Source organism: Dermacentor albipictus, chromosome 5 (assembly GCF_038994185.2).
Source record: "Dermacentor albipictus isolate Rhodes 1998 colony chromosome 5, USDA_Dalb.pri_finalv2, whole genome shotgun sequence".
Lineage (NCBI taxonomy): Eukaryota > Metazoa > Arthropoda > Arachnida > Ixodida > Ixodidae > Dermacentor > Dermacentor albipictus.
Window position 1 is genome coordinate 161,448,872 of NC_091825.1, and position 15,766 is coordinate 161,464,637.

Genomic DNA, 15,766 nt, shown 5'->3' on the forward strand with positions numbered 1-15,766 from the left:
CATAGACGACCTCAACACATGGACAGATACTCTGCTCCGCGACGCAGCCAACGCCACCTCCACAGTCACGCAGGAGGAGGGTGGCCCCACCCCAGATGCTAAACTCATGCATATGTGGGAGGCCCAGCGCAGCCTCCACGCTCGCTGGCTCCGACGCAAACACAACCGCCCTCTCAAGCTTCGCCTCGCTCGCCTAGAACGAGAGATCGAAGCCTACTCCACCAAACTTAGTCAGGAACAGTGGTATCAGACTTGCGACCGACTCGATGGGCAGTTGGGATGCAAGAACACATGGTTTCTGCTCAAGCACTTGCTTGATCCGACCCACACCAAGTCAGCATCACAAAAGAATCTCAACCGCGTCATACACGCGTTTCCAGGCACGAACCAGGAACTCCTCGCTACCTTGAAAGACAAATACATAAACACCTCCACCGACATTCCCACCCCCTTAAATTACAAAGGCTCCCAGAACCCAGACATGGACAGAGACATCACGGCGTCGGAAGTCCGCGCCGCTCTCAACCGCATCAAGACCACTGCGGCCGCCGGCGATGACCATATTACCAACAAAATGCTCCGCAACCTGGACGACCAGTCGGTCGCAGCACTTGCGGACCTTTTCAACCACCACTGGCATGAAGGTCGCCTTCCAGACTCCTGGAAGCATGCCAAGGTAATCTTCATACCCAAACCAGGCAAACGACTCGATATGGGCAACCTGCGGCCCATCTCGCTCACGTCTTGCCTGGGGAAGGTTATGGAGCACGTAGTTCTGAACAGACTCCACACTCACGCAGACAAGGAGAATCTCCTCCCCCCCACGATGTTTGGGTTCCGGGCTGGACTCTCTGCCCAAGACATCATGTGGCAGATACAACACGACATACTCGACCCGGGTCCCATCCGGGCGACACGCACCATTCTCGGCCTCGACGTCAGTAAAGCGTTCGACAACGTGTCGCACGTTTCTATACTGACCAACCTCTCACAGATGAATGTAGGCACTCGCACCTACAACTACATTGCCAACTTTCTTTACAACCGCACTGCTGAACTCCACATTGGAGACCTCTGCAGTGACAAAGTCACCATGGGCACCCGGGGAACACCACAGGGAGCTGTTTTGTCCCCGTTCCTATTCAACATTACTATGCGGGGCCTTCCCACACTTCTCGACACCATACCCCACATTAAGCACTCAATATACGCCGACGATATTACCCTCTGGACAAACACTGGCTCGAACGGGGAGATACAAGATTCACTTCAACAGGCAATCGACACCGTCCACACTTACGTACAGGCAAACGGTCTCGTTTGTTCGCCCACCAAGTCTGAACTGTTAGTTATACGAGACAGACGTGTTCGCCGACCCGTCCCCGACCCTCAAGAGCCAATCACGCTTCACATTGCCACCCACCCCACAGACCCCGTACAGACCATCCGCGTGTTAGGCATGCTGGTTCAGAACAACACGCAGAACTCGGAAGCCATCCAACGCCTCCGAACCACAGCCCACCAAATCAACGGCCTAATCCGCCGCATTGCCACTCGCCGCAGGGGAATGCGGGAGACCGACCTCTGCCGCCTCACACAAGCCTACCTCATTAGTAGGATTGTCTACACATACCCTTATTACCACCTCCGCCGCAAAGACGAAGAGGCAGTAAATAGCATCATCCGCTCGGCGTACAAGGCGGCAATGGGACTGCCCCAGTCCGCCAGCACACAGCGTCTCCTTCAGCTTGGAGTATACAACACCCTCACAGAGCTGATAGAGGCACACAAGACTGCACAGGTACACCGTCTTTCTCGCGCCGAACACGGTCGTTACATTCTTAATCGTCTTAATATCAACCCTACAGGTGACATCCACCCCACTGCTCCCCTCCCGACTGGAGTCTTCAGTCGGCTAGTCATCAGACCCATGGCCAAGAACATGCTACCCGGCCGTCACGATAGGCGCCGCCAACTGAAGGCACAAGCCTTAGACGTCACCTACTCCGCCGACGAACATGCCATGTACGTGGACGCGGCGAAATGCGACTGTAACACATACGTAGCCTGCGTAGCGACGCCAACCACCACTCTCATCAGTGCCGCTACAGTGCGCACACACTCCTCCACCGCTGCCGAAGAGGTTGCGATCGCGCTAGCCATCGCGGATCCCCGCACAAGCACGGTTCTCAGTGACTCTAAACAAGCCATCCAAAATTTCTCAAAAAACTCACTCTGTCTCCCCGCCGCACACATCCTCCGCGGTTGCACTCTCGACAGAACTATAAGCTTAGTGTGGGTACCTGCTCACGCGGGGAACTCTGGGAACGAAGGGGTCGACCGTTTAGCCCGAGGCCTAACTAACCGGGCGGCCGGCCCCTCGAACCCAGATGCGCTCGCAGAGGCCCCCAAATCCTACGCTGAAATTACAAACTTCTATAAGGAGACGAGACGCGTGTACCCGCCTCCCCACCCCGACCTCGAACGAGCGCAAGCCACCATGCTTCGCAGACTGCAGACCGATTCAATACTCAGTCTTTCTAGACTTTATTTAATCACTGGAGGGGATTATGACCCCGTCTGCACTAAGTGCGACCATGGAGTGTTCGCCACTCGGGCACACATTCTCTGGGGATGCGAGGGTAACCCTCCCCCACGATCATTACTGCCAGTTCCCTCCGAAGAGGGTTGGAACCAGCTGCTGACAAGGCAAGACAAGAAAACGCAACTAGCACTCGTTTCGTGGGCCCAAGACGTCGCCCCCACCTGGGAGCCACACTAGGCCTACCTGCCCTAACTTCCTACCCTGCAGTGGCAAAATAAAGTTGTTTCTCTCTCTCTGACGTCGCTAGCTATCTCCAGCTCGCCGAAGAAGCCCGACAGCTCGCCCGCTTGCGAATCAAGAGCCAGCAGAGGACCGACAGCCGACACTACACTACAAACTCCGACGACGCTTCGTCGAGTACCAGCCTGGCGACCGTGTTTGGGTCTGGACGCCGATACGCCGACGAGGACTCAGTGAGAAACTACTCCGACGCTATTTCGGACCCTACAAGGTCATCGGACGTATTGGCGCTCTGGACTATGAGGTCGTGCCAGACGGCATTTCGCATTCACAGCGGCGCCGCGCACGATCTGAAGTGGTCCACGTGGTGCGCCTTAAACCCTTTTACGGACGCTGACGAACTTCGTCATTTTTGTTCTTTTCTTTGCTACGAGTGCTTTTGTTTATTACCTTCGTTTGTTTGCAGCATCGGGTCGATGCTTTTTAAGAGGGGGGTATTGACACGTGTACTTATCTTTATCGGGCAACCAAGTTTCGCCGCTTAACAACTGTAATCGCACAGCGAGGGACGCGCCTGCATGTATCCGACGTTTCTGGAAAGTTATCGATGCTTCTACCCGGCTGTCTGTTATCGCCGAACCTTGTGTTATATGATTTCATCGCGTAACGCGAATGGTATAGAACTTTGTGGAAAGCACGCGGGTCCAAACGATTAGTCTGGAACATTCGACAACTGCTCTATAAAAGCCGACGCGCTTGATCCGCTGATCAGATTTTCGACGATCGCCGACTGTGTTAGCCGCTATCGTTGTGCTATAAGTGTAGCCTGTTTTGTGGGCACAGGTTCGCCCAATAAAAGTTAGTTTTGTTGTTCACAGTATTGCTACTGTGTTATTCAACGTCACCACCACGTGAGAGTATTTACTAAGGTAATTGCAAATAGAATCAGGAACCCCTTAGACTTCCGTCAACCAAAGGACCAGGCAGGTTTCCGTAAAGGCTACTCAGCAATAGACCATATTCACACTATCAATCAGGTGATAGAGAAATGTGCGGAATATAACCAACCCTTATATATAGCTTTCATTGATTACGAGAAAGCGTTTGATTCAGTCAAAACCTCAGCAGTCATGGATGCATTACGGAATCAGGGTGTACACGAGCCATATGTAAAAATACTGAGCGATATCTATAGCGGCTCCACAGCCACCGTAGTCCTCCATAAAGAAAGCAATAAAATCCCAATAAAGAAAGGCGTCAGACAGGTAGATACGATGTCTCCAATGCTATTCACAGCATGTTTACAGGAGGTATTCAGAGACCTGGAGTGGGAAGAATTGGGGATAAAAGTTGATGAAAAATACCTTAGCAACTTGCAATTCGCTGATGATATTGCCTTGCTTAGTAACTCAGGAGACCAATTGCAATGCATGCTCACCGACCCGGAGAGGCAAAGCAGAAGGGTGGGTCTGAAAATTAATCTGCAGAAAACTAAAGTAATGTTTAACAGTCTCGGAAGAGAACAGCAGTTTACGATAGGTAGCGAGGCACTGGAAGTGGTAAGGGAATACATCTACTTAGGGCTGGTAGTGACCACGGATCCGGATCATGAGACTGAAATAACCAGAAGAATAAGAATGGGCTGGGGTGCATTTGGCAGGCATTCTCAAATTATGAAAAGCAGGTTGCCACTATCCCTCAAGAGAAAAGTGTATAACAGCTGTATCTTACCAGTACTCACGTATGGGGCAGAAACCTGGAGGCTGACGAAAAGGGTTCTGCTTAAATTGAAGACGACGCAACGAGCTATGGAAAGAAGAATGGTGGGTGTAACGTTAAGGGATAAGAAAAGAGCAGATTGGGTGAGGTAACAAACGCGAGTTAATGACATCTTAGTTGGAATAAAGAAAAAGAAATGGGCATGGGCAGGACATGTAATGAGGAGGGAAGATAACCGATGGTCATTAAGGGCTACGGACTGAATTCCAAGGGAAGGGAAGCGTAGCAGGGGGCGGCAGAAAGTTAGGTGGGCGGATAACATTAAGAAGTTTGCAGGGACAACATGGCCACAATTAGCACATGACCGGGGTAGTTGGAGAAGTATGGGAGAGGCCTTTGCCCTGCAGTGGGCGTAACCAGGCTGCTGCTGCTGATGATGATATGTTTGCAGAAATGAAGGGGCCCACTTACGAAAATTACATCGTTAATGTTCTAACGTTTTGGGCCGTGCCACGGCCGAAACGATAAAACATGCAATTTTCGTAAGTGTGCCCCTTCGTTTCATCAACTACGTATGCACTTGACCTACCAGAACGTTTCCTCGAATTATATATATATATATATATATATATATATATATATATATATATATATATATATATATATATATATATATATATATATATATATATATATATATATATATATATATATGTATAAGTGTGTGTGTGTAATCAACGGCTACATGATCTAAAACAGGCTACGCAGCTTAACTAAATGCGTCTTCATTCATCTTCCACGTTCAAAAAGTACAATCCTAAACAAGCAATCAAATCACTTATGGATAGCATCGGGTCGCTCAGCATTTCTTGGGTTCGTTGCGTGTTCGTTGGCTCAGGACTTTGATTCAGTTTGCATTGGGGGAAAGCTTCACGCTCAAACAGCTTTGTTTAAGAAAGGGGCTTTGATTTTTTTAGCCATCGGGAAGTGTCGGTTCGCTATCGTAAGAGTTGAAAAAAGAAAGATGAGAGGATCAGAGGTTTCTAAACAGGAATGCAAACAAACTGAAAAAGAAACGAACTTAGCAAGGTCAGTGATATAGGGCTATAGAATCAATCAGCATTATCATGGCTGTAATCGCAGACGCGGTGAAGGAACGAGTGCAGGAACAGCCTTGAGGTAAAGTCGGCGCGAAGTAATTTTTAGAGTTCTGTTAAAGATGACAGCGCACGGCAGGACTATAGAAAACGGTGTATTCGGACTCGTGCTCATTGTGGAAAGGGCACGGAGGTGAGATCGCTGAGCCAGATCTGTGCGTGTAACAGAATACGACAGGGCAATCTCGTCAAGGTTACTTCAAGTTTTCTTCTTTGGCATAGCTTGCTGCTCCATTGAAATATCAGGGATTTCGGAAATGGTGCACCAACTGGCTTTGCTTACTCAAAAAACGCAAATTCCTCTGTGCCTCTGGCCGAAAGCTTCCACTAACTTTGTTTTCTATATTTTGAAATCTTTCCAGTAAGGCTCACGATCGGGGGTGGACTCGGCTCATGTGCATTAGACACACACAGAGAGAACTTATTTGCAGGAAGGGCCGAGAGGTGGACCTGAACTCTGTAGCCTGCACGCTACAAAAATCGTTTTAAAAAAGGCACCTTGCAGCAATGCTGCAACCTAAGTTGAGATGGTAGAAATAAAGAAAGCAATCCTCGTGTATTGATCCAATGAGCTTCGTACTGTTTTTCATCTACTTGTATCCACGCTTAGATTGATAATATTTCTATGAAAATTGCAATTTATTTTTATCACCGATACAATTTGGCGTCAAGAATAAAACCAACCGATCTTGTTAACTTCCTCTGTGTTCCAAATACTGCGTAGCAAAGGGAAGTACACGACAACCGGAAAAAAGGTATCCGTCGTTAGAGCTTGTGACGTCGTTTATTTTTTGTAAAATCAATGGTTTAAAAAAAAAACAAGGTGCGACATGGTCCGTTGACAGTTGTCCATCAGCCCTATCACCTTTAACACATAAGGCATAAAATCCGCATCAAGAGCACCCACAAAAGAAAAAAGCAAAAGCGACTGAAGACTTGCAGCGACCCTTCACGAAAGCGACGTCAGACAGGAGCAATAAATTAAGCGAACCGCGTATGAAAATGCCGGAAGAAAGCTGTGCTGCGTCCCAGCTCACTGCTGGCGAAGTAGCAGTCCTCGGCGAGAGGTGCACGTAATGACATTAACACGAAGCGCCAAGAAGCGCTCTTTCTGACCTGACGTAGAAGACGTTTTTTTTTTTTTTTCAGCTTTCAGAGTGCGTGTGGTGCTTGGTTACCTCCAGCGCGGAAGCACGTCAGATCAGGGGTGCCACTTCGCCGTGCTTCTTTTCTGCGACCACAGCGGGATGCTCCGGAGTCGTCGTATCGGGGTTTTCCACTTTGTCCGTTCGCTGGACATCTTTGACCACCTCCGACACCTGGGGCACTTCCGTCTTTTCCTTCGTGGTCGCGACGGGCTTGCCGGCGCTAACGACATCCTTGGGAGGAACGGCCGTAGTCGGAACGTCGTTGACCTTTACGGCGGCCGCGTCTACGTTCGCACTGGGCGCGACCGGCTTCTCGGGAACGACGACGACGTCAGCGGGCTCCGCCGGGACCACCGGCACGCTCTGCGCACTGCTCTCGGCGTCGTCCACGATGTACCGGAACTCGGTGGAAGGCATTATTGCAGCGCCCATGGCGTGATTGTGCTCGCCCCCTGCTGTGGCGGCCTGCTCGGCGATGGCCAGCATCAGCGCGTCTCGGGCAATGTCGGCCGACTGGTCGCCATCGTGGTACCAGCTGGCGCCTTGGAACTCAGTATGCTCAAGCTGCTTGTCACCTGAAAGGGAAGGCAAGACCAATCAAGCTGTTGGCTACGAAACTGTTGAAGATCGTTGCACGTGAGGCTTAGCGGGTACTTTTGGCGCTAGCGTGGTAGCGGACTGGGAATCCGGTCTTGCTATGACACGCACCACTGCACGCGTAGTCGCACCGTGAACGCTTCGCATACTGCGTCATGAACGAACTCCCAAGTAGCACTGAGTGAGCAGAAGAGGAAAGAAATAACGGGATACTGTGCCACGCCACTGAATGTGCCTTCATTCAAGCAGAACTTGTGTTCGAAGGGCTACTGCAACGTGAAAGTGGCACTTTCGAATCACGGTGACAAGGCGAGATGTCTAAACGTGCTGTCTCTTGGTTGGTACGGAAGCTGAATGAAGAGCTTTTCCGACTTTTTTTTTTGTCAATGTCACAAGAATAGCGAATTTCCGCGTACCCATATTAGTCGTAGTATCTTGTCAAGCAAACGCTGCCGACTGAGATTTATAACTAATTTGAGCGCTAGCACAGTTACTGAGTTATATGGATCGAGGGCAAATTACAAATTGACAAATTTTTAAGATTCAGTGTTCCTTGCGTGTTTGGGCTGCTGAGCACGACGTCGCGGGATCGAATCCCGGCCATGGCGGCCGCATTTCTATGGGGGCGAAATGCGAGAACACCCGTGCACTTAGATATAGGTGAACGTTAAAAGATCCACAGGGGGTCGAAAATTACAGTCCTTCACTACGGCGTGCCTCATAATCAGAAAGTGGTTTTGGCACGTAAATCCCCATAATTTAATTTTAAGTTTGTTCGTTGCGTGTTTCGTTCTATCAATCCGTTTGGTTTTTGTATCCGCTATTATATCAGAAATTAAGATTCTCATACTTCGCTAGAACGTCGAATGATTAACTCCTCTTAGAGGTCGCGGGCAGGCTAGAGCTATAATGTAAGCACGTTTTACAGACTGTGGCATATTCGACGCGTTGTGAAAAATGTAAACGCACAGGTACAGGTAAAAACAAACATGCAAAATCTTATATGCGGTTCTTGTATTTGTTCGTGTTTTCGCACCAAGTTCCTTTTTTCCACTTAAGTCGACACCGACTATATGGACAGTGTTCATTAGACTTGGATATTTTCATTTCGATAACTAGGCTCGCCTTAGTGACTTACCATTGATGTCGGCGGCGTGAAACTGGCCAGTAATTTTCTCGTGACCGCCATGGATGATGCTCCACTCATCGACATCGATGACTCCGTCGCTGTTGGTGTCATACTTGCTGAACTCGAGCACAGAGCCGTACTGCTCGACGCCTTCCGGAACCTTCTCGTCCCTGGTGGTCTCGTCCTCCACCGCAACGCCTTCCTCCACGACGGTGGTTTCTGTTTTGACCTCGTACGGCTTGGCCCCTTCGACCTTGTCCTGGACAGTGGCGCCAAGGCCTTCAGTATCCAGGACCCCTTCAACCTTGTGCTGGTTTGGGCCCTCGAGTGGGTCATTGGTGCCGATGTCTCCGACTGACAGAGTCGGCGCCTTCTCGGGCTCGACCTTCTGCGTGGGCGCTGCTTCACTGATCTCGCTGCGAAAGGCGCTGCCGACCCCGTCGGCGGCCGGGACACCAACCGGCTCCACGTCGGGAACCGCTCCTCCGCTCACGGCCTTTGCCGAATCCACTTCGGATGTCTTGTAGGGCTTTGGTTCAACTTGAACATCCTTTCCGGTTTCCTTATCGACGACGGCGGCTCCGCCGTCAGCGTAGGTGGATGGTATTGTTTCAGAGATGATCGGCGTCTTCTCTGCGGAATGGATGGCGGTCTTCTCCGGCGTAATGGCGGTTTCGATGTTTATGGGCGCGATGCCGTCCGTCTTAGGGTCAGCTATAGGTAACGCCCCCGCCGTGACGACTAGTATAGCCATCAACGCCAGCTGTTTTCTGCACATCTTGGGCGACTCTATGGGTGTCCTTCGAGAACTGTGTGTCAAGCCGGCGGGGAAGTGGGGAGTGGACTGGGCGGCGTTCGGTGGTTGGGGTCCGCTTTTTAGCTGCGCAGCACGGCTCGAGGCGGCATTTTGAGGTTCCTTTCCTCCTCTCCACCATGGCGGTGATCTCCACCTGCGACGCCCTTCTCGACCAGCGAAGCGGTCTGGTCGGGCAAGGGAAGGTTGTTGGGTACGACTGGCCACTGGTTTGGCTGGAGTCCCTCTCACCTCGACGAATGCCGACTCGCCTCTCCTGCCCCTTCCGTTTGATAGCGTCAATGGACGCCCTCTTCATAATCGTCTCTCTCTCTCTCTGGCTGAGGCTGTGGTAGCTGCACAATGTGAAAGCAATGCCACACAAGCAACTTCGCACGCGCTCTCCTATTAGGACGACAACCTCCCTCTAGTTTTGAAGAGGAAAATAAAATGCGCTTCTTTAAGTGGGGTTTTGTTTTTGTTATTGCGCCACAACGAAGACTGCGCGCGTATCTGCGTCTCGTTTAGAGGTGTAGCAAGCGCGAACACCTGCACAGGCTCTTCTAAGTGACAAATAACGTTGCGGATTAATAATAATCCGCAGTATCGATTCAAGTGCGGAGAAGTCGCAACGACAGCTTATGCAGCTCTGGAGATCCTTCAATTGTGAATATTCCCTTTGCTTCATTTCGTGCTTTAAAGCGTTTATCCATCTTTCTTTTACTATGGCTAAGCACGTAAGCGGTTTTTTTAGGCGATGCTATGTGCAATGTGTACGTGTGCGTCAAAACGAGCTGTCAACGGGATCGGGTCCTGAGGGCGCTGCTTCTACTTTCGAAAACGCATAATTCTAAGTTTTGGGGAAAATATTAATGAAATACAGGAAGCAACAGCAGCAAGATATAAGAAAATAATCAAAAAGCAAGTAACAGAGATTGCAAAAAGCATACAAAGGAATGCCTCTCCTAGAGTGGTCTGGGATTACAAGGAGTTTGTATATGTCATGCAGCGGGAGATAAAGACAAACATGACTCAGAAACTGCTGGAGTGGAAAGAGGAAACTACGAAAATGGTGGAACAAGGAAATGAAACAAGCTATAGAAGAGCGTAAACAAGTGTTTAGAGATCATAGAGAAGCGAGAAAGTTAGAATTACAAGGAATAAATATTGCTTAGATAGAACCAGCACCTGGAAAAGAAAGAGCTGACGGGGCTACTAGTGAAAGAGAAAATTAAATGTACAGGGGAACGTTGGGTGCAGGACATTTGCGAAAGAGATTAGGCACGCTAAAATGGTTCTGAAACCATGCGAGGGCACTAGGAGCACGAACTGGACATTCGCAAGCTTCCCATTTTCGAAATGGACGACGTGTTGCTGTACGTGATGGAGGTGATTAGTGATAAATTCGACAAAAAAGAAAGTGTAGTCCAAGCTCAGACAGATCCATCAATAGAGAAGCCTGATAGAGCAAAAGTTAAAGTTGCAAACTTCAACTTGAAAGAAAAAAAGATATATGCAAACAAGAAATAACACTGCAGCAGGGCCCTTTGAAATTACAGTGTAGTTGATCGATCAGCTTGGTATAAAATGCAACGCACAGAGGACTAGAGCCACACAGCAAGGTATTAAGACAAAGGAAATTTTGACTGGGTGGCGTGAAAGCCGGACGAACTTCGTGTATAAAGGCAAATGTGATACTAATAAAACGAACTCGTACACACCAGTTAAAGAAGCATCGGTGGTATATAGAATAACAATGGAAGCCATAAAATTAGAGCTGTCGAAGTGGGTGGAGAAAAATGACATATTGGGAGAACTACAGCATCTACAGGCAGACGTTTAGAGGATACCATTGCACTTACTCAGTGCATAAAGATTTTATTAGCACAGAGTACACTGTACCTTTATGGTACAGTGTATTTTTCTAGATGCTAAGGGAGCCTAAAACAACGCACATTCTCAACATCGAAAGCGTAGATGACGATTTCGTGAAGTGTCGAGGAAGATATGTAGGAAAAATCGAGTACAAATCGTATGGGAAGGCTGAAAATGCATAGAGCTAGTGGAAATTCACTGAAGGCTGAAGCAAGGATTGTCTCTGTCTCCATTGCATTTCATGCTTCAGGTTAAGGGCATAAAAAGGCGACTGGAAAGTACTAAATTAGGAGTAAATCAAGTTTTGCTTTCTCATACACCTGTAACATGTATATTGTGCATCAGAGGGTTCCTGGGCTGATGTATGCGGATGACATAGTGCTACTAGCGGAGTTGCGAATACCTTTGGCAATGAAGCGACATGTCCAAGCCTTAAGTTTAGCACAGAGAAATCGGGAATTATTATATTTAATGGAGGAGTGAGTAACCACGTGGTGTCAGTTCAATAGCAAGGCATATACGTAGTCACGCAATATAAACACCTCGGCGTATACATAAAACTTAAACACCCACAAGTAAAATCTGAAAATGAAGTGGAAGCGGAACCTAGCTAAACAGAACGTAGAGTTCTTAAAGACTTTGGGGGTGTAATAAATCTGAGGAAGGAAGGAAGGAAATCGGAAGGAAGTAAAAGTGCCAGCACTAACGTTCGCAAATGCCAATCCCTGCTTTGAATCAGAGATAAGGTCGAGGTTGCACGCTAGATGGTGGGCGGATTGGCACTCGGTGCCCACGGGAAAACCCCAAGTGCGGCAGCGGAGAGTGACATGGGTTGGACCTCTTCTTAAATCGCAGAGGGAAATTAGCTTTGAAGATAGACTCAGTGACAGGGATAAAAAGTAATATAGTAAGCAGTGGGCTAACCTACACAAATACCTGTACGTCAGAAGCATGGACACGAAGTGGAGAAATGTCAACAGAGTTGACAGCCAGGTATAGTATCATTCAATATGCCGGTAGACCACCCTCTACTATTCTCCACTCCACCACTCTACTACTCAAAACCAGCGAGAGCCAAAAAAGGCTCCTCTCGGAATGTATACAGGCCGCACTTTAATGGGAGACGTTGCATCTTTTTGTTTGCGGAAAGCCAGCCTGTGTTTGGTGCCTTTGCACTCGTTACTACGTTCAGCCGGCTCCCTAACGTCGCGTCGATCATTGATGACCGAGGCAGTTCCTGTTCAGAGTCATCAGAGAGCGTTTGCCCACAAACGTAAGCGCTGCCGAAGGGGCAGACCAATTTTAAGACATTATTAACTGTGTTTGCGTATTGGTTCTTGTCAAGATCATTGGTCTTGTCTTTTCAAGACAAAGCCGAATGATGTGCTACACCTGGAGAATGCCTTTTAGCTCCGGCAACACTGCAAGTCAGTGAGCTTCAGCTGGACTGTGCAGGGGCTGTTTTCCGACTTCGCCGAGAGAGGGTCGACAAACAGGCACTATCTCTGTTTCTCATCATTGCATGACTTGAAACGTTGTTACAAGTTTGGCAAAAGCTTTTTCTACATGTTGCGGAGACACGGTATTGTGCTTTCGTTTCACTTGCGGGAACGTTTACTTTCATATTAAAAAATAATCGTTACCTGATGCGTAGTTATGACAAGGACAGAAAACATTACGGCTTTCACTGTTAGAATGTACGAGATGTCTAAATATAGGTCTGCATCAGGATGCCCATAATATAGAGACTGGATCTAGGAGCTTGTAAGGAAATCGGCCCTCCGAATCTTAGTCGCTTTGTTACGACCTCTTTAAGAGAGTTATTGAAGATCGGCATGTTGTTTGTATCAGCCTAGCGCAAAGCCTCGAGCGAGGTTGCTGGCGCCAGTTTTACTGGATCTAAATAGCCCCTATTGACGTTTCCTTCAGACACGCTGCCGCGTGGGCACATGTCTGTCAAGTTTGAAAAGCGAGATAGCTATAGCCGAACAAGCGCATATCGGATCCCAGGCGCGACCGCCTGCAGTCGAAACCGTCGGGAGAGCGTGGCTTCGATTCAACTACAAGGCGCTGTTGGCGTTGCCTATATGGGGTGGTGGTTTTTTTTTTGAGTTTTACTGAATTTTGAAAATCGCCCCTGGCAGATAGCATCATTTTTGCCCTTGAGCTGGATTATTCGAAAAAGCGAACGTTACCAGCACGACAAGTCGAAACACGCAAACAACTAATTAATGAAAATTCACTAACTTCTTAATTAATTACTTTGCCTCACATGTCGCAATTTGCGAGTTGTAGCCGGTGAGGGGCTCATCTTACTTTGAGAGCGGATGACATATATAAGTTCGCGCCTTCGAAGGCGCGTAACCATGCCAGACGGATCCAATTGAAATTAATTTCCAGGATGGCAGTAGTTTCGATATATTATTTCCTAATGTGTGGGACAAAATAGATAGGCGTTCAAGTTACTTTTGTGCTTCAATACATAAAGGAGCATTCGGTTAAAAAAGTAAGTGTAACAACAATGTATGTTTACGGCGACTTAAATGGCGCATATATCTCCGAAGTGGCGTCATCCTGGAAATTCGTTCGAAGTATACACGCTTTGTAACCGCACTGCCTACAATTCGTAAATTGGAATATGTGCTGTAAAGTAATAAAGAAGTTCATTAGTGAACTTTTGTTAAATAGTTGAATACGTGTTTCAGTTTCTTATGCTAATAATATTTGCCCGCCTGAATAATCAAGCTCAAAGGACTACATTTATGTAATCTGCAACAGGCAATTTTTAAAGTTCTGTAAAACTTAAAAATGATCACCCCGTATAGTTGGGGACTACACGTCTATATGCGCTTTTTTTTATGTGCGCGCATCAAAATGTCGCCAACTGCCATAAGTTTTGTTTTAGTGAACTTGACGCTGTCAACGGTTCATCGCATGCATTGTGTATGTCGACGAAAACTGCCGTTTTTTTCAACATGTATGTCAAGGAACTGGTTGCGGCACAAGCGCTTCATAAATGTTCGGTGGGCCGTATATATGTTGTGCCATTCTGCCATACAGTATCGGAAGCACGAGGAAACGAATTATTCTGGATGTTACTTGACACACTTTGCCTTGTCTTTGACACTGCATTCCGCGATCCGGGTACACGGGATCACGCACACAGATGAAACGCGCGCAGGCTATCGTTGTCGATACGCCCTTACCGCTCGACACGCAGCCAAGGCAGCCTGGCAGCGCAGGGGTGTTGCGCGTCTCGCTGTCGCCACCAACGTTGTTCGCCCGCGCACCTCATTTGCCGCATAATGCCTGCGCGGAGTGGACCGTAAGCGTTCCTCTAAAAGCTGAAGTGCAGCCTGCTCTCGAGAGCGTAAACACCACAGCGGATGCTGAACCTTCCGGCTGTGCGTCGGTCTGGGAATGAAGTGGGATGCAGTTGATCTGCATGAAAAACAGGCACAATGGGAAAATCACTTTTGATGAAGCCCGCAAGGTGGAGAAAATTTCATAAAAGTGGAAAATTGTATGCATGTCTGCATTTATGCATGTTGAAACATTGCCATCCACCGGACTTGTAGCATGAAGCTACAAAGAAGTTACAAAGCTATAAAGAAGCTACAAAGCTACGCATGCTATAGGTGCGAGTGGAAGCGCACGAGGGCAGCCGATGATCGCGGCTCAGTCTCGGGAGTGCAAGAGAGGAAAGCGAGCAGGAAACGCGCCGTCTTCAGTCGCGCGCATGGAGCCCGGTGGGAGAGGGTAGAGAAGGGACGGGGGAGGTGTTGCACAGCGGCAGCCACTGCGCAGCCTGGGTGCTATTCTCGACACGCATGGCGGCTGCACGGCCGCCATTATCCGCCATGTTTACTCTCTGATGGCTGTGGAGAGCTCACGTGCCTTAAAATTTGTGCCGGCAAACGGAAGTTTTGCGAAATATCATTTTGCGTTTTCATCAAGATGACGAAACGTGACGTGGAGCTGCAAATTTTATCAACTAATACATTTTTTTTTGGTCCTTGGCAGATATATTGTGATGTTAGCGCTTCAAAAAGAATGTGAGCGGTAGCGTGCAGAAGCCAGTGCATTGCATCTGCAATTGCGCGAATATGTGGTGGCGATCCAAGATATGCGCCATGCCAGCTTGCTGATTGGCTGAAGGAATATCTCATGAGGAGCGTCACAGGAAGGGCTGTTTCCTAAACGTCATTTTGACGATGCGTGACGTTGCGCTGGGCCGCCATTGCTGAGATTTTCAGCCATAATTATTGCTGCGACGAGCCGCACGAATTATGCTAATGGGCTGCCATACGCAATGGCAGCCGAGAGGAATACGTATCGCCACATTTTCCCCGTAGTTTGGCACCATGAAAATATTTTGTTCATACCACGTGCTCATAGTATTTGCATCGCTCTCGGGTGGTGTTGGCATTTGTGTTTGGGGCCATCGTTCTTTAAAAGAACGCGTTTATACGAAATAATATTGGTTGAACATAGCAAACTTTCGGCAATGTTGTCCGCTTTTCACTGCTGCATTTGTATTGTAATCAAGATTAATGCCTTTTC

General features: G+C 48.4%; 1 protein-coding gene across 1 annotated transcript; it reads right to left on the bottom strand.

The window, feature by feature from the left end:
* Nucleotides 1–6,548: 6,548 nt before the first annotated feature.
* On the bottom strand, nt 6,549–14,678 carry LOC135904048 (uncharacterized). Its single transcript, XM_065434637.1, has 4 exons — nt 14,410–14,678; nt 9,581–9,684; nt 8,545–9,516; nt 6,549–7,384 (listed from the first exon to the last, which is right to left on the bottom strand). Exons 1-4 carry the CDS (start codon nt 14,505–14,507, stop codon nt 6,858–6,860), a joined length of 1,701 nt encoding a protein of 566 aa, XP_065290709.1. The 5' UTR covers nt 14,508–14,678; the 3' UTR covers nt 6,549–6,857.
* Between the last annotated feature and the right edge of the window lie 1,088 nt (nt 14,679–15,766).

Coding starts and splice junctions, on each gene's coding strand:
- LOC135904048 (XM_065434637.1), bottom strand. CDS start 14,507: ATGCGGCAAATGAGGTGCGCGGGCGAACAACGTTGGTGGCGACAGCGA. Junction 9,685..14,409: donor CCTTGGCTGCGTGTCGAGCG/GTAAGGGCGTAT, acceptor CACATTGTGCAG/CTACCACAGCCTCAGCCAGA. Junction 9,517..9,580: donor GCGAGTCGGCATTCGTCGAG/GTGAGAGGGACT, acceptor TTGCCCGACCAG/ACCGCTTCGCTGGTCGAGAA.